The sequence below is a fragment of the Lagopus muta genome, chromosome 4 (assembly GCF_023343835.1).
Source record: "Lagopus muta isolate bLagMut1 chromosome 4, bLagMut1 primary, whole genome shotgun sequence".
NCBI classification, from domain to species: Eukaryota; Metazoa; Chordata; class Aves; order Galliformes; family Phasianidae; genus Lagopus; species Lagopus muta.
In genome coordinates, this window is record NC_064436.1 from 53719539 (window position 1) to 53738763 (window position 19225).

Consider the following 19225-nt stretch of genomic DNA (forward strand, 5'->3'; position numbering starts at 1 on the left):
CTATGCAGTGCCATTCCAGTTACATCTTCTCAGTACTCTCAAGAAAGTTACACCATGTAACAGGTACAGAAAGTATAAGTGTACAAAGAGTTACACAGATGAAACAAGACAATTAAGGATTCTCTCTGTAGGACAAACACAATACTGGAGTCAAAATCCTGTGCGTTTCAGACTTGAACATTTATTTTCTTCAGTAGGAGGTCTGGTACATAAATACCTTCTTTAAATTTTAATAAACTGGATAAAAACAAATAATGGAAAATTTATAAAGGTGGTCATTTCAGTTTTCAACTCCATCACACTGTATTTCTTCTATTTTTCAACATTTAAGGCTTAAACACTTTAGTTAATCATGTGAATTGCTGACACGCTACAACAATATTTACATCCAAAATTATATAAAATACAAGCATTTGAGTTCAGCAATATTGCTTAGAATTACAAAATACAGCAATATCTGAAATACTGAAAGTTTCTCTCATAAAAGCAGCAATTTTTTCTCCCATTCCTGGTCTTCACTGAAAAGTTACGAAAATAAACATTTATCATATAACATAAGCTACAAATCTAGAAGCATGACTATCAAGTCTTAAGTCACATTACTTAAACATAAATGAAAATTGGCAAATGAGCATAACATTGTTAAGGGTCCAATTATAAATCTCTGTGCTCTGTATATTACAGTAAGTTGTTGTTTTTTTTTTTCCAGTCAAAAAATAACAGTGTGTTTGGTTAGAAATTCAGGAGGCAGACTAGCTTTGTGATTAATAGTGCTTCTGTCATCAATAGTGAAGAACCACTTTGGTGACTACAAATTAACACAGTTATAAGGAAAAACCCAACCTGTACCATTGTGCAATTCTTTTGTTGTAATCTATCTACAAAGAAATACCACATTTATGCATACAGAACTTTTGTACTGAAGTACATAAAAGCTACAGGTAAAGTTTCACCCTCCAAAATGTACACTCAGTTCATTTTGTCACAGTAGAAAAAAACTGTGTGTACTTACTGGGGATGAATTTTTGCTGTAATTCAACTAAAAGCTATTTAATTACTTTTGGTCCCAACATGCAAAAACAACAACAACAAAAAAATCTACTTTGAGCATCTCTCTCCTTCCCCCCCTTCACATGTGTGTCAAGGATTTTTAAATTATTATTATTTTCTTAAGTGCATAACTTTTTTCCCCACGTAAATAGCCTATGAAAATCTATTAACAGCTTCAAATGAGGCAGAAACTTCAAGGAAAAGCATTTTCACAATCAAATAAAACATTCCACTTTTTTTAAAGAACATATAAAAGGAAACTGATAGATTATAGCTTTTCACATTCATATTAAACCAAAAGAATTTCTGTTGTATTCAAAAGTAGTTTCTCAGCATATGCAAACTGTGCATCTTCCCTTTAGTATTATTCAGATTACATTAATTCAGCCTATAAAAATACAGTATGGACAAGTTCTTCTCATTCCCTGACATATGAATTCATGATTTTGACACAAAAATTGTAAACTTTTATTACACTCAAAATACATTTCTTAAGTCTTTAGAATTTAAGTTCTGAGGTGATGGCAGTTGGAGCTCTTGGTATACAGCAGAAGTACATTATTGCAGAGCCTTTACACAGAAGTAGCTTACCAAAGTTAGAGAAGCTTACTCTTCCCCACATATTTTTGTTGCTACCAGGAGGAAAAAAAAGGCTTCCTGCTATGAAAGGTCTGTGTGAACGCGTTACTCAGATGAACAATTCGGCCCTGACTTCCAGTGCTACTTCGTTCCACAATTACACGTGGCATCTGAACAAGCTGAATGGGGCTTTTTCCATCCTTTAATGCCTGAGTAAGGTTTAGTATCTAAAAGAGTAGAAAGCAGGTAAGGTGCAAGCATACAAGTTAAATTGTGGTTAACAGGATTGTAAACATAGCTATCACTCCATTTATTTGATAAGGCAGTCTTCTACAAAATTTGTTTAAGAATCTACTGCAAGTAGAAGTACCTCATGTGATAACATTATGACATTCCACTGCTATTTCATTCGCCAAATCCAGTGCTAAGATTCAAATTCAGCTCTCAGATCTGCCAAGAATCTGTTGTTCTCCTTCCAAAACTTCAGTGTTCACTACCTATCCTGATATCTTACATGATGTTCAATGTTTCCTTTACTGAAAACTAAGGCAAGTACTCAAATGCAATTTAGCTGATATACTTGCATTAGCTGTAATCTCAACTCCTTTCCCCCCTACTGCGCATCTCCTTCCTTCCTTCCTTGTGGAATGAACAGCAGATCAGCGTGTTCCACACTTCCATGTTGCATGCTTTCCCAGATGAAGAACCCCGCAGATTAAGACTGTTGCATGGTTTCCCCGCAAACTGGTTCTTACAGGAACTCCACTTGACATTTTCCAAGTTCAAAGGTCTGCATTAACCATTTGCTATGGTCTTTATATTCTCAAGAACTGGTCACGTTGGGCTTGAAACTCTTTCTAGTATTTTTTCCTGTTTCACAAAAATGTATTTCTAAATACTTTCAGTGCCTCAGATTTAAAGCCTCATAAATACCCTCACATGCAAGATACATTGTTCTTGGTATTTCTTATCAACTAGATTCTCTATTTTTAATAACATGTCTGCAGAGTGGTGGGTTTTTCTGCTATCCTGCAGAAAAAATCTTCCGTAATCAATGTGGTTATCCCACTCTTGCATAATCCCCTTCAAACATACATCAAAAGCAACTCTAAAAATCAATGCTGAGAGAATCCCTTGCTCCTGGATTTCCAAACATCAAGGAATAATTCTGTTAAACTTCTTTTATCTACATCCAAGCCTGAAAAAAAATTACATCTGTTGCAATTACACAGTTCCAAGGGCAGAGAGACAAAAGTAAAATCCTCTGCTGAAATCCTCCTCAAAAAAAGAAGTTGGACGAGAGGGTCTGGACTCTGACTTTTTAGTGTCAAATTGAATTAGACATTGTTGTCTAGGTCTCTCTCAGCTATGCAGATTAGATTTTGCCTGTATCTTTTTTTGTTAAACAATAGATTCCCTGTAGCTGACTGATTCAGCACAAACAAAAACAACTTAAAAAACTACTTAACTCTGTTAAGATAGATGAATATTTCAGAATATTTCCAGTGACTTCACAAAGATCTTCAAAGATCTATTTCAGAAATAGCTCTTAAAACTAAACTTTTAAATTCATAAAGAATAAGGTTCTCTGGCTTTTAGCCAGTGAACAATTAATGGTAACTGGAATTATGTTTGACTAAACAGAACTGCAGTTGTGCACAAAGCTTCTTGTTACAGGGGAAAAAAAACCAGACAAAGCCACTCTAGGAATTGCCAACGTCTGGCTTTAAACTACCCACGCTGAATTTACAAATGCAGACAAGTCAGTTTCAGTGCATTCAGAAGGGAGTCTTAGTTCCTCTAGCCCAATTCCCTTATGTTTTCACAAATCACTGGTTTATGCCCAGCTTACTTACGATGAACTAAATTTATTTTTATAGTTTCATCCTCCAGTATATCAGACCAATTTTGAAGCAGCAAGGAGAGAGAAACCATTTCCTCTCTTGTCCTAGTACTACAAAATGACTTAAATTTATCACTGAATCTCTAATCTGGAAATGCCTGCATTACTCTGCTAATCATTGGTACTGACATCTGCTAAGATGAAGGAATTCTACTACCTTATTTCTTTATTGGGAGAAGTATTTCCAAGAAGTTAACCTTCTAAAATCAATACAACTTTTTGTATTTATTTGAATAATGCTTTGTTTAATATATCAAAGAATATACAGCTATCATCTCCTCCCTTTCAAAAAAAGCCTCCATTAAAATTCAATTTACTCTTCCCAGATGAAAAGGCCTTCAAGTATCTTCCAGTTGAATAGGAGCTTTGTTATTTTCCAGATACAAACACAAACACCTGAGAAGTTGTGACAAATGAAATAATATTAAAATGCAGTCTTACCTGCCCCCTCATAACAGACATTTGGTTTTCAAAAGTAGCCTTGTCAAATCCTTTATCAGTCTTTGTGAAGAAAACATAAAACATTACAGTTACTATAAGAAATGATCCCTTTGTTATCAACTGTGGTTTTGGTATGCACATTTATCGAGTTCGCAATATGCAGTCATATCTATCAACATCACAATAAACCTAGGAAGCTCCCAGTAGTCACAGAACAACTCAAAGAAATCTACTTACTGCAAACAATTTAGTTATGTCAAAATAAACATCAAAATTCATCACATGGTAAAAGCAGAACGTATCAATAGGTAACAATTCAACCCACTGGTAGGCAGCCTTAACACCACCACAATGTTATACCACTGGACCCTCATTTTTTCTCTGCCAAAGAAATTCTTCCACCTCCGGATTTATTAAGTCCTTTTACAGAATTTGAAAGTCCAGAGTCATTTTGAATGCAGCTGAGTCAAAGATGCAATTATTAGTGCCAGACTCATTGGGCTACTTCAGTTTAAGTGTATATACACTACAGAGACAGGTTAAATGGAGAATTTACATAGATTTGTTCTATAAAAATTAACTAGACTTAACCAAGTATGTGAAACTTCACTATATATAAAGGTAATTAGGTTTTCAGATAAGCTGATTACTCTCAGTCACAACAGTGACATAGCTTCCTGTAACTACGTATATATAATGATTTGGTAGAAAAGGGTACAAAAACAAGAACTTACTTGTACTTGTAATGGAACAGTTAGGTATATCAGAAATGCCAAATTCAAAGAAGCATCCCTCTCACCTTAAACAGTTCATAAAGATCTTCACAAAGATCCTGTACAAAGTTCATGTCAGAGATGCGAGGAAGAACCAAGTCTCTAGTCTCCTGAGAGAAGGGAACTTGTGCTTGAGAAAGCCAAGCCCAATGAAAGGGATCTAACATAGGAAAAAACAACAGGCAAAAATTAAGTTTTCAAGTGTTTACGACTGTTGTAGCAGCATGCTCCTTCCTGGAGGTAATCAGTAATACGTGCTTCCACAGCACTGGGTTACCTCAATGTACCTCATCTGGCTGCAGCTACAACAACTATGTATTTTTTATTTTTATTTTTATTTTTACTCCATCAGTGACAACATACATTTTAAGAATTTAATATTTTGAGTATTTAGTTTAACCAACAAATAGTGTAAACAAAAGCAGCTTACTCCTTGTGTAGTAATTTAATGTCCTTTGGAATAACGTAACAGCTACAGAACTAGAACTGACTGCAGAAGAGATATGTGGGAAATAGCTATCAAGTAGCAAGATGTTTAGGACTGCACAGAGCTACGAGCAAGTAATTAAATAGCCTTTTATTAACCAGCCCACACTTAACTGTAACAATTACCCAATCGGCCAACAGTTCACAGATATCATTAAGCCTTTTCAGGCACTTTCCTCTAAACTGTAAGTATTCAGAGAGATCTTCAGAAGCAATTTAGATTTACTAGGAATGTAATTTTTTTTTTTTTTTTTTATCCTCTTGAACCTAATATTAAATTCTACAAAATGAGCTAGGGTTGAAAACAAGGAAAAATACTAAATAGGCTGTCTACTTATTCACAACAGCACCCTTAGAACAGTTTTGAAACAGTTTGCATATCCTTGCACTCAAGTCACTTTTGACTGCACTAATTAGAAAAAATGTAAGAATCATTCTTTGTGAATATCTATGTATTAATACTGCTCTAAGTTTAAAAAAAAAAAAAGCAAAGGACTATATCACACATCACACATGGCACTGCAAAAAGAAAAGCATTTGGTGCTAGCTTGATGGTTTTACACTTTATTATCACCCAAACTGCAAATACTTATTTAGAAATCACTTCCAGAAGTAAGATGGTTGAATAATACAATACATACACGCCCTCCACTCATCAGGATGCTTAAAGGGAAATGCTAAGCCATTGTCAATTGCAGCAATTTTAATAGTAGATTCTTCAGTTACAGTCCATTGAATATCCTATGGAAGGAATATTTCAAAGTTTAGTGACACCTGCATGTTTACAAAAATATAACATACATTAGAATACTAAATATGGGTTTTAGTTTCACTAAGTTAAGTAAATTTAAATTTCAGGAAGGACTATCAAAGAAACTGCAGCTCACAGAATTCTTAAGGCTACCACCATAACAGAGCAGCTCTTCCAAAAATACAAAATAAACAGAGCCCAGAAACAGCTGTAGGAATCAGAACATTTTCAGATTATTTTCTTACCTTATCTGACAGGTTAAGTTCATCACCTTGCTTTTCGTATCTGACTAACCAGTTATCATTACCTCTGTCTTTAGGTAAAGAAAAAAAAATGCATGTCACAAGACATCATGTAAAGAAAGCACTCAAAATTATACAGAAAGTAATACTGTAAGTTGAGAATTTACCAAAGATATCAGGCAAAACCATTCAGGTTTTTTTCCCCTCCAAAACACCTTTTGTGAAACCTTTAAGATAACTGATTTATTGGAAACACTAAATTTTACTAAACATATTTAAGCCATATATACTACTGCTTTACTGACTGAATATACAGGAAAAAAAAAAATAATCAAGCAAGAAGTATCTTCAGGCACTGGCATTCCTATAGAACGTAGTAAAGATGCCCACTTCAGATGAAGCAGCAAAGGAACCATTTAGATAAAACTGCCTTTGCATTCTACAAAATTCTAAAACAAATCACCTACAAAAAGTCAAACAAAAATCTCAATCTCTGAGTGAAAGAAAGAGGAACACAGGAGAACAGACATTTCACAGATTACTGTCCAGTGCCTGGCCACCATCAATACAAAGTATTTTGCACCAATGTGAAACTGTGCTGTTATTGGTCTCCAGCTCAGCATAAAAGGAATGGTAGCTGTAGTTGCTTTTATGCTTCCTGTAACCTCACCATCCTTTCCTCTAACTTTGCAAAAGAGACAACTAACCACCTATTAGCACAGCTAAGGCAGGAGTATTTTATTTTAAATTCTCAAGTCATTTAAAAATATCAAGTAACTGCCAATAAAAATTGCTTGGATTTTGTAATTCTCTAATATTTAGTGTTTGAATCTAGAGATATACATTCTTTAAAACGCAACATTCTGGCCTTCATTTGTGAGTAAAACACTTGAAATGCATTAAAGCTTTCACTAGCAACTTTCAGTCAGAGTTATTTACAAATTTCCCCTCAAGTTCACTGATATTTCAGGATGCTACGAGGTACCTGTATTTCTGATGACATAATCTAAGATAACCAATCTTTCAAACTGTGACTGAAATTCCTTCCTTGTGTTCTCAGGTAAAGGATCAGTTTCAAACTTCCTGAGCCAGTAGTCAGCTTCCTTATATCCTTCAACAAACAGCTGGAAGGAGCCAACCTAAAACATTAAGAAACCATATAACAAATACATCCACACATGTCTTCAGCTAACATCCTTTCAAAGGTCAGAACACTGAAAGCAATACAGTGAAACACCCAGCAAAAACCAGAAAATATGAAAACAAGACTAAGTAGTTTCTCTTCCCCAGTGGTTTCTCTAAATTCTGAGAAAATTCTAAGAAGTCTCAAATGTGATTTGGATTTTTTTGGTTTTGGTCTGATTTTCAGTGTGTTGAAGCACTCATTGAATTTACCAGGAACTAAAAGTAGGCAGACAGACTGGCACAAACAAAGCTTCAGTGTTATGAGCAATATCTGATATGAAGAAGTAGCATCTATTTCCATTGAAAATACTTGGTTCATCAGTTCATAGAAAACTCACCAAAAATTACAGCAGGAAAAAAAGTCTTCCCCTCTGAACAGCTTGTATGTTTCACTGATGAGACCAGCAGCTCTGGTCATTTTTTCAAAACATTTTGCATGAAAATGACTGAAATACATTTCCCAAAAGACTCCAAGGAAGGAAAGCACAGATGAAATAGGCTCCGTATGTGTGGACAACAGAAAAGTTACTCAAGATTAAAATTCAAAAGAGAGATTATATTTGAGAATTAAAATGTATATAGATGCACACATGTTGAGATACAGATGAACTTTTAAGTGTACATAATAAACATGCAATATGTGATACAAGCTTGCATAACGTATGTTGTACCAAACTAAATTGCTGGAATTGTGAAGTAGATCACTAAAGTTGTGTTTTAAAAGTGTAAGAGCAGAACTGGTGAGATTCTGCAGTTACATCAAGAAAGATGTGAGGCTGTAGTCAGAGGAACACTGCACACAAGAAGGTAGGATGAGCATGACAGTAAGATCCCTAAAAAAGGAAAAGAAATAGAAGGGAGAAAGATTCAGAAAATCTGAAAGAACTAGAAAAACAGCAAGGGAGAAGCAATCATGAAACAAACAAAAAAAAAAAGCAGCAAGCAACAAAGGAAATACAACTAGTTAAGACAAGGAGAAAAACGAAGTACACGATTTTTATGTGATTTTCTTCAAGGAGAAAGCTAAGCTACAAACTGAAGCAGTGGCTAGATTGTGAGCGTAGTTTAAGAGAAAGAAAGATGCAACAGAACAGTCAGGTTTTGCTTAAGAACAATTATATTTTATCAACCTTCCATCATTCAGAGATTGCTTGTAAATAAACAACAAGGTGTTTCTTCTGCTAGTCATCTATAGCATTTTTATTATTAAGGTTTTTGTGCCAGAGAAAGGAAACACATTGATCTTCTCTTCAATCTTACCTTAGGAGGTAGTCCAATGCGATTAAATTTTTTAGCAACTTTTGGCACTTTCTCTAAAGCATATTTTTTTCCTCTTGACTTTGCACGATCTATTGCACTGTAATTAAAGGTCTCGCTGACAAGCCAGACAACCTTCAAGTAAGAAAATGTCACCATTAAAAATGTTAAAAGCACAACTCCATTATGCATCATTTTATTTATCTATTTACGGTAAGTTTTATGCTGTTGCCAAGAAAGCAAAAATGAAGCATCAGGCAACTCCAGTAGGGGAAATAAATAAATAAATAGATAAATAAATAAATAAATAAAAACCAAGAAAGCATGAAGATTTGCTATCTCACATATCTTAAAGAGAAATCTTAAAGAGAAATGTGATGAAATACTTGCAAACTAGAATCTTTATGCGCTGCTATATAGAATATATCAGAATTCACAATTCTTATGCTTCTTGCTAAATTAGATGCAGACAAACAGCAGAAAATACTGAACACTGAAGTGGTTATTTATTTTAAATGGAGAACACACTGAAGATTTAATTCAGCTCTCAAACCCATCCTTTAAAACAAAGAACCGCAGAGTCACTGTTTCTACACTACAGCACTGGGCAATAGGACTTGATACAGTTTGCAGATGATCTAGAGCTAACGCGATCACAACTGCAGCCCAGATCCTGATATATCAGTAACTGTGTACTTTCTGCATTTGATAATTCATGAATTTTTAACTTTTACCTTAGTTTTGGGCACAACTCCCAGCCCCAGCTTGTCATCTACAAGATAGGCACCAGCTTCAGAGAGATAGCCCTGGTTTGGAACAAGGCAGCCTCTGCCAAAGCAGCAAGGACAACATATCTTGTGAAAATATTTGGTCCATTTAGGATTTAGATGTCCATAAGGCTCTTCAGATTTTGGTTTGAACACTCCAATCGTTTTCTAGGATAAATAATATACAATTAAACCACGGATACTTTCAATAACTAATATTCAAAATAATTTTAAATCCTAATGCATTACACAATTCCCCTTTCTATAAAATATAATAAATCTAGACCAACAAAATAGTATTTGAAATAAATGCATTATATAATGCTGTTCTAGAAGTAGCACAAATTCAAAATGACCTCTTTTCATAACAAAAACATCAAAACCAGCCAACACTTGCTACTTCTACAAAATTAAAGACAACTATTTTAGAATACAAGTAGTTTTTAAAAGCAACTTTAAGAAGAACTTTCAGCCTACCAGTTAACTTACTGATTAGACATTCCAGACAGACAATGGTTCTAGGAAAGCAAAAAATATACAGAATGCTGATAATCAAGTGTTACATTTTATCTTTTGTATCTATTTTATTACTTTCAGTTAGAAAACATGAAAACTTGCACTTGGCAGCTCCAATGGATGGCACCACTACCACTGTAGATTCCTTGACACAAAGCTGACAGCAGCAGTTTATATTACCTGACACACATAAATAATTGTACCAAAGCTTAAAATTACTAGGAATACTATTCCATTTTTGGACATTATGCTTCAAGAAATCTGTGCAATAACTAGAGAAAATTGGAAAAAAAATGAGAATATGCAAGACAGTAAATATTTCTCCATAATTCACAGATCCCAGATGGTATGACCATGGATTGTCCAACCTAAAGAAGAAAAAATAGGGCGCAAAAATCAACTAAATAAGTTGCTATAAAGAAACAAGGAACAACAGATTTAGTGTTAACCAACCAAGAAACGATAGGCTTAAATCTCAGCAGGTAAGAAGCAAGAAAAACTCTTAAACCTTAAGAGTAGGCTTAAGATTTCTGGGCTGTGCAGTTTCCAAAACAGGATGCTGCTAAGAACAGGTTAGCCACAGGAGCATGACAAATCCTTTAAGACAATCCTGCTCTGCAACGTAGGGATTAAAGAGATAATTTCTTAAGGTGCCTCCTACAACAGGATTCTATTATTTGTTAACCTCAAACTGCACAGTTTTTGTTACACTGAATTATATACCTTTCCCATTGTCCGTGATAAAATTTAGCCTAATGTACAAGGTCCCTGCAGTGACTTTTGTATAGCTCAAGTAAAATACTGTAGACGTGCAGTATTTTTATTCCTTTTCTCATGACCACACTAAGTAAATCAAACTCTTATGTAATATGTAACAAATACAACTATTTAAAAATACTTTCTCATACTCGTTCTCTGAATCCTTACCAAAAAAAAAAAAAAAAAAAAAAAAGTAATCTCTCAATAAGCCAAGAATTGCTTGCAGTTGCACTCAATTCTTATAGCTGATTTGCACGTCAAACCAAGAACACAGTTTGCTGCTAGTTAGTTACCAGCATCCCAGGAACCTAATTCAGCTGGACTATGGAGATGAACTAACTAGTTGATCTAGGTTCAATAGAATTTTTAGCTGCTTTCACTCTTGTTTTGGATAAGACTAACTACAGTGAACTTAGTCTGTTACACTTGGCAATACAATACACAACACAGTAGGTTTTAGTAACAACACCTCTCTTATTTATCCACTTTGATTCACTCCCACCAACTACCAGAAGAAAGAAGTTGAAACATCACTATTTGCATTCATTCTACAAGTTTACTATCAACAGGAATAGGATGTGAAGTGGCAAAAATTCTCTCATGTTTTCAGCACGCTGTTATCTCCAGTTCTAATGGTGTGCAAGTTCTCTGCAACTGTGCATTGTGTTTACGATTCTATTTAGACCTACACAAGAAGTCCTTATTCCTACAACAAGCATTCTCTGTAACATGTAAGTCTGGAATTCACAACTATGTTCTCCACACAGAACACATTAGGAATTGGCCTCCTAAAGCAACAAAAGAAAAAAAACCCTTTGGAAACGGAATTTGCTTGGCATGCTACTTCAGCCAACATCACAATACTAGCATTCTTAAAAAGTTATTTTACTCCTGTTGAATCACATGTATCTACCTCCTGAAAACACAGTTACGAGATTTCATTTCCCAGAAATGTAATGATGTATTACACTTATATGCCAGGTCAAGTCATTAATTATCCTTTCTGAGTCACATTTTAGGTAGTACTTCCCACAAACTGAACATTTTTAAAAGGAGCTTAGCCCATTCCATTGCTTGCCTGAACCTTTCTGTGCTATAATATCAAGTCAAGATACAATTTTCAAGTTTTTCCTGAAGTTCAAACCTCGACAAACTTTGCAGAGCCACTGATGTCGAGTAGAACCAGATGGCTCACTATGTAGACAACCAAGAAAGCCAGTCAAAATTAATTTCTAGACTGGCTGCAATGACATGACCAATTAGCCAGTAGCAAAAACACCTTGCAGAAGACTGCATTGAGGCAGATAGACTCTTCCTTGGTTACACAGTGTGCAGGTAAACGAACAAGTATTCGTCACTTCATCAAGAATGCTGAAGTACTGAACTGCTTTGTATCAGTAAACAGCTACACCAGTAAAACACAGAAAGGTGACAGGTTTGTATTTCTGGGAGAATCAAATCAACGATTAAAACAACCTAACGGCAACAAGTCACTTTAGCTAGAAGTTGGTATTAGCGTGAGTAAATATGCCAGAAGCTGAGCAGTTAGAATGCTAAGTATATCAGTTAATAAGGTCTTCCCCAACACAGGGAGGAGAAAGCAAGCCACAAAGCTGTTCTGAATTTTTCCAATTCCACAAAAGGAAAGAAATGATCCTTACTTCTTCAGAATCTCTTTAGAAGTTGTATTCAGTTTGAATATGTATATGTAAGTATACAAGCTGAAAGCCTGCACAGAACAAAACTACTGAAGTAGGGAAGTGACTTGAAAGTAAAAAATTACTGATGAAACTTGAAATGGGTCTCTCTGTAAATAGTATTATATGTATGAGCAAGAATCCCACAAACTGATTGGAGAAAGAAACAATTTTTCTTCCAGTTTCAAAAAGACATCCCCCTCCCTTTCTTCCCCATCTACTTTGGTTCTCCCCCAACAGGATGAAGGAGCTCACTACTAGCAAATGTTCCTGGAATGCAGGAGCATGAACCATATATACAGTCCTGAAAAGATTTTGTATGGGTAATTCTGCCACCTTACGTCTTCAAAATAAGTTCAGAATGAGACCACAACATAATTCAAGGCAGGCAATTATCGTGAAAAATCACTCATTCAAAAGCATAAACACTATCACCAGAAAATTGCCATTAAAACTAACTGGATATCTATGAAAAGTGGCAAGACGGGAATATACTCCATAACAACCAGTAATACAAAAAGAGGTTAAATAAAAAGAAAATTAAATCCCAAACAAGGAAGAAACAACTTTTCTGAGGATGCAGGAAAAAGCAATCTCAGATGTTGTGAAAACCTAGGACTTAGGTGTTACAGTTTCCAAGTCCAACTCAAATGGCATCTTCAGAACTAACACCTGCATCTACCTAAAATTAAAGGCTGCTGACTGAGCTTAAAATAAAATTGCATATAACAAATCAAAAGGTACAGAGAATTATCTTCTTGATACTCGCTAAAAACGCTCCGGAGTCTGCTTTCTGGAACAGGCCCATAAGCAAAGTATTTCTGATTTAAAGAAAACGAGGAACTATGCCGAAAGTCTCCTTTAATAAGAATGCTAACATAGTGATACTTTTCAAGCAAGTTGTAACTAAGTTCTCTCTCTCACAATAGACTTAAGACAACTCTGATGATATAGCAGGTGACTACTACAGTTGCCCTTCTCTTCTGTTAGTGGTAAATGGCACTTTTCGAAGTAAGACAAACTAAAAACTACCATGCTAAGATTCCGTAGCTGACTACAAGCAAAAAGGTTGGCTGGTTGTTTCACTCTCCTTGCCTGTCCACAGGAGCATGTAGACCAAACCATCATAGATAAAACACAATAAACAAAGAAAAAATAAATAAGTAAAACCGCTCGCTAAAGAACACTAAACAGTACTAAACCAAAAGCTGAGTTCTTTCAAGGAAATCAGTTAAAACGTACAAAAAACAAAATGGTAGATTCTGCAAAAAGGTTCCCTGAGCAGTTCTCAAACAGACCCTTTTATTTCCTCCGTATTTATCTGATGCAGAATATCCAAAACATGCTAAAACTGCAATAGAGAAACAGTTAGTTGGACTTCACTTATGCAGCAAGACATCAGAAATCTAAATACTTACTTGGGTTGCTTAGATTTTGGCACGCTTAAAAGGTTTTTAAACAGAATTAGAAATTCTCATTTTAAACCAGCTATTGTTAGAGACTCTGCATTTGAAACGTTTTGCTCACCCCCTTGCTGTCCTTCACAAAGTAACTCCCACTGGATCCTTGAGAGATCCTTTCCGGCAGAACTCCACACTCTATAGCTTGTTCTGCTCTCATAACAATTTCTGCAAATTCTGGATCATCTACAAATGTATTCATATCAATAGTGTGTCCCGTATGTCCTGGAAAATAAGAAAATAAGCAAACAAGCACAATTTGTAGTAAGAAAGAATAAAAGCATAAGTAAATACATAGAAACATGAATAGTTCTCCCTGCCAATGCCTACTTACCAGCAAGCAGGAGAATCTGCTGTGACGAATCAGTGAAACTTTGCACACTGATACACCCACACCTAATAAAATGTATTTAAAGTAGAACATCCAAACCTACAACTACTTTGGGACTAGCACTGCAAAATGTTTATATCTTACAAGGATTATTTTAATATTTATGTCACAAAGCCTAAAGGAGAAAAAAAAGAACTAAAAAAAATGCACATGTACATTGAACATCCACATATACCCTTCTCTTAAGGCTTTTGCTCCTCTTAGTAGAGAAAGGTAACTGAAAGCAAACTGTCCATCACCCACTGAGTATTAGAATGGTACCACATTATTCTGCTAACAGCTTGGCTAGCACATTCATTACCCGCTCAGTCTTACACGTAGAGCTGAGAAGTAGCATCAACATCCCAACCAAGTATGGCATGCCTTCAGCACTCAACACTAAAGTACTGTAAACCTCCTGAAGAACTTCTATGCACACTGACCAGGGAATCAGTTCTATGTAGATAATAAACAATAATGAAAAACAAGCAGCTAAACAGCTGGCAGGAATTAATACTTCTATTGCTCGTCAAAACTTTACATTATTTCTCGGTGTAAGTTCTCGAACTGGAGAGCTCTGGCTTTCTCAGAGGTCAGCTTTTAACTTCTGTGCATTCATTCCAGGTCCAAAATCCATTAGAATCCTTACTGCCTTTAGGAATATAATCTTCTATCACGTCTCCCTAACATGAACGTAATTGAGTACATTTGTCTTGCAGTTATATCTAAGAAATACATTATGCTGTATGCTCAAGAGAATTTTTGCCTTTTTAAACGTAGGGTTTTATCATTGTTGCTACTGAGCTACTAGAAAGCCTTCTATTACTGCAGTGATGTGGGTATGAGAACACACAGGATGCAAACAAGGACAGAAGCAGTTGTAAGAAGTTTCCTTTCAGTTTCTCAACAGCTTCCACATGAAAAAAAAAAGCCACTTGTAACTAGCATCTGTTGAACACAGCAGGGTTTTCCAAGTTGGTTTCCTCTATGAAAACATAACACAGCTTATTTTCAGTACCATCCCTGGATGCACAATTACAACTGTTGAAGGTTTTTCTTGCAGCTGCTCCAAGAACTATTCTTCTCAGAAGTTCCCATTCAGGAGATCAGGGCTCAGCCACACAGTCAGCATTTTCCAAATGAAGTTGCACAAGGTCCAAGTACAGCAGCTTTACAAACTTAAACAACAAGACTGTCCCACCAAGGACACGAGCACTGCCATCCAAGCACACACCTCTACTTGTTCTTCCATCAAGTTAACGATCACATCGGCTAAACCAGTGTATTTTGTGTGTAAGTGTAGCACTCTAACTTCTTTCACCTAAGACTTTCTCTATTTTAATACTAGTATTTCTAGGGGGAGCCTTGAGGAGTTCTGAAGTTTTCTTACATAATCTCAGAGGAGATGTCAGAGATCTCTGCATTCACCTCTCTTACTGCCCTGCAGGATGAGACTCAGAGCTCCAGTCTCCCCTCAGAAACATTAAGGATGATACTTTGCTAAAAGCACCATCTCAATACATTCAATCTCCACAGAAATAAAGCAGAAGAACCCTAACATCCTATCGGCACCCTCACATCACACACTTTTACTGGTTAAAAAACAAGATTGCATTTGTTTCTTACAGTTAAACTCCTTATGGCTACTTAAGAAGAGTTACTCACATAGCCTGTTTTGTTCAAATTGGTGCGTTTTTGATTTGTTTGCAAAATCAACTATTCCTGCAAAATGAACTTTTTTCAAGTTTAAAGAACAAAAAAAAAAGCCTTCCTAAGAGGCAATTGTAAAGCCCATCATGGACAAAAAATGTAATTACCACAGCACACACTGATCGGTGACACAAATCCGTGGATTTCCACCGGCAAACCCTACAATGCTTTCAAAGTCGTACGAAAGAAAGCACCAAAGCCTGAAAAAGCAGCGGCAGCCCGCAGTCGCGCAGTCAGAACTTTTACTGTGTAAAGCGACAAACCCAAAGAAAGTCGCAGCAGAACCGAACGGCAAGGACAAGGCTCAGCAGCAGCGGGCAGGCTCACGGAGACGCGCACGAGCTCGGCAGCCCCGCACGTCCCGCGCCGCCCGGCACCGTCTGCTGGCTCTCCCCGTGGGACGGGTGGCCGGCGGAAGCAGCGGGCATTGCGAGCCGCGAGCACCTCGGCCCGGCAGGTACGGCCCACCCACCGCGCGGGGCTGGGCTGGGTTAGGTCGGGCCCGTCCGTCCGTCCGTCCGTCCATCCACCCCTCTGGGCACACGCCGGGCGCCCCGCGCCGCTCCCCCCGCGCCAACCCTGCGGCCGCGGCCGTACCTGCGCCGACGCGGGGCTCCTTATCCCGGGCGGCGCCCGCTCGGCGCCCGCGGCCCGACGCCCGCAGGAGAGGCTCTTCCTCTCCATCCCCCTCGGGCCCCGAGTCCTCCTCACCCTCCTCTTCCTCCTCCGGCCCCGGCTCCCCGCACAGCCTCACGGCCCCGCCGGGGGCGGCTCTCCCCGCGGACGGCCCCGCCCGAAGCGCCGGCTCCGACAGGAGCAGCAGCTGCTCGTCGGGCTCCTCGGAACCCGACTCCATAGGCGGCAGCGGCCAGGAGCCGAGCGCGGGGCGAGGAGGCGCCGCCAGGCGAACGCGGACTCAGGCACCCCCACCGCAACCCATGGCGCTCTCGGTGCCGGCGCTACGGCGGCGGGCCCGTCACAGCTCCGCGCATGCGCCGGCGGCCCGCCCTGCGCTGCTACCTGCCTTAAAGGAGCCGCGTTCCGGGCGCCGCGCTGCCGTCCCGGCCGTCCGCGCAGCGCGGCTCCCGCCCTGCGTCGTCCGGACGCACGCACGCCGTGGAGGGCAGCGTGCGTGCAGCGTGACTGCTCCCTGCTCCTCCGGGCGGCCAGACATCCACCCTCGAAGTATTCTCGTTGCTGGGACTCAACAAAACATCTCCGTAAAGCCCTGAGTTTCTAAGTCTGAGGCTGGTTTGTCTCTTGGCCACGTTCCGGGTTCCCTCCTACCTTGCACTTTATGAAATGTTCTACGCAGTGCACTGTCATTTCCAAAAGCAAGCAAGCAGAAAAACAGCAAATAAAAACAGTACGAATCTACTCCAACTGCTTCCATGTTCTCACAGCCATCCTTGTGTTAACAGAAATAAGGGAAACAACCAAACCCCAACACAGCGCATCACACCGTGACTAGGATGCATCCTCCCACATTTCTCTCTCTGGGGACAGGTTTTGCTGGCACAGAGCTCAGAGGCGTTCGTGAAAAACAGGAGAGAGATGGAGCACGTGCACAGAACTGAAGTTCTGGATTGTGCTGGGAGAGGGTCAGTTCTCAGCTCACACAGTAATTGCATGTCTTTATTATTCATTATTCTCATAATTATTTGCACCACAATAATTCGTTGTGTACGTCGCCTGCATCATGGAAAGAAAATGACTTTGCTTGGTTTCTAACAAAATAAAACCTTGCAGCAGTATGTTTGCTTTGTCTCAGGTTACCTCTCAGCAGTGGACTTTGGAATGCAATGCCATTTACTTGTGTAACTATTGATATCTGCCACATCTGATAAAATCCACTCACAGTGCTTTTCTGTTTCCATTTCTTTTAATAAAAAGTGAACAAACGATTGTACAGAAGAGCTATAACAGAGGATGTAATTTTCAGTGCAGACAACGACACCGATTAGCTGCTGTCTGAAGCAAGCACACGGGTCAGAATTCAAGGGGAGAAGGCTCACATTTTGCCCAGCAGATCACTGAGTGCCTTTCCCTTTAGCTGCACTAGTTGGGAGTGAGCTGAAAACACTGCTATGCGGTTTGTCCCTGGGCTTTTCAAGGATTTGAACATTAATTCTTCTGAAAAAGTAAAACAAGAAACCCATGAGCTATTTGTTCTGTCACAGGGAACGATTCTCATGAGCTGTGGTGTGTGTGATTACCATCAGTTCTTACTTTTGGTATTCTGCAGTAAGAACTCTGTAGCTTGCTGCTGGTTTGATAATGAGAAGCCTTCACACTGCTTCAGTCTTTAAGCAGTTCAGCCTGTAATTAAACAAAATGCACATTGCAGAACAGTTACTACAAATGATTAATTTTAATTCCAAGTAGCTAATACTCTCCGTTAGCTACCTGGTCTGAAGTTACTAAAGTATGCAAGTAAGTCTGATTACAGACTCACTTATTGAACCCTCACAGAATGGCCTGGGGTGAAGAGGACCACAATGATCATCCAGTTCCAACCCCCTGCTATGTGCAGCGTCGCCAATCACCAGACCAGGCTGCCCAGAGCCACATCCAGCCTGGCCTTGAAAACCTCCAGGGATGGGGCATCCACAACCTTGGGCAACCTGTTCTAGTGCATCACCACCCTCTGTGTGAAAAACTTCCTCCTGATACTCACCCTAAACCTCCTCTGCCTCAGTTTAAAACCATTCCCCCTTGTCCTATCACTTCCACCCTTGTAAACAGCCATTCCCCCTCCTGTTTATACTCTCTTCGAGTATTTGGAAGGCCATAGTGAGGTCTCCCCGGAGCTTTCTCCAAGTAAACAAGCCCAGTTCCCTCAACCTTTCAACCTTTTGATCCATTTCCCACCTTAGTCTCTCATTCTCGCCCGCACTGTGCCCTCTCCGCTCGCATCCACGCTCGCACTCCCCCCAAACACGGGACGCGCAGCAGAGAATCGAACCCGCGCAGCAGGGCGCGCTTTCAGCTCTCCCTGAGCGCCCTCTCGTGATGCGCCGAAGTAACGAGCTGAGCGGTTCTGCCTTTCCCAGCGGCAGCGACAGAACGCCTGGACGCAGCGATTTGCAGAGCTCCTTTATGTTCAAAACGGTGAAAAACTGGGTTAACTGCAGTCCGTCTGCCAACAGATCTAGCCGGTGTGCAGGACTGCTCCTCCAAATCACCCCTCAGATCCCATCAGGCCAGCGACACCTACGGAACGAGTCGGCCACCCGCTGTTCGCGCGTTATTCAGCCTTGAAACCGCGCCAGAGAAAGA

The 19225-nt window shown here is 38.9% G+C and overlaps 1 protein-coding gene across 3 annotated transcripts; it reads right to left on the minus strand.

Annotated features, from left to right (window-relative positions):
- Window positions 1-156: 156 nt before the first annotated feature.
- On the minus strand, window positions 157-16939 carry PI4K2B (phosphatidylinositol 4-kinase type 2 beta). Of its 3 annotated transcripts, none has more exons than XM_048942020.1 (10): window positions 16658-16939; window positions 13934-14091; window positions 9402-9602; window positions 8671-8802; window positions 7211-7364; window positions 6229-6296; window positions 5874-5973; window positions 4773-4906; window positions 3974-4033; window positions 157-1856 (listed from the first exon to the last, which is right to left on the minus strand). In XM_048942020.1, the coding sequence occupies exons 1-10, from the start codon at window positions 16800-16802 to the stop codon at window positions 1683-1685; spliced, it is 1326 nt and encodes a 441-aa protein (XP_048797977.1). In that variant the 5' UTR covers window positions 16803-16939; the 3' UTR covers window positions 157-1682. The 3 variants fall into 3 exon arrangements, with proteins under 3 accessions (XP_048797977.1, XP_048797976.1, XP_048797978.1); XM_048942019.1 differs by having other exon boundaries at window positions 16544-16939; XM_048942021.1 differs by lacking the exon at window positions 16658-16939 and adding an exon at window positions 14201-16479.
- Window positions 16940-19225: the final 2286 nt, after the last annotated feature.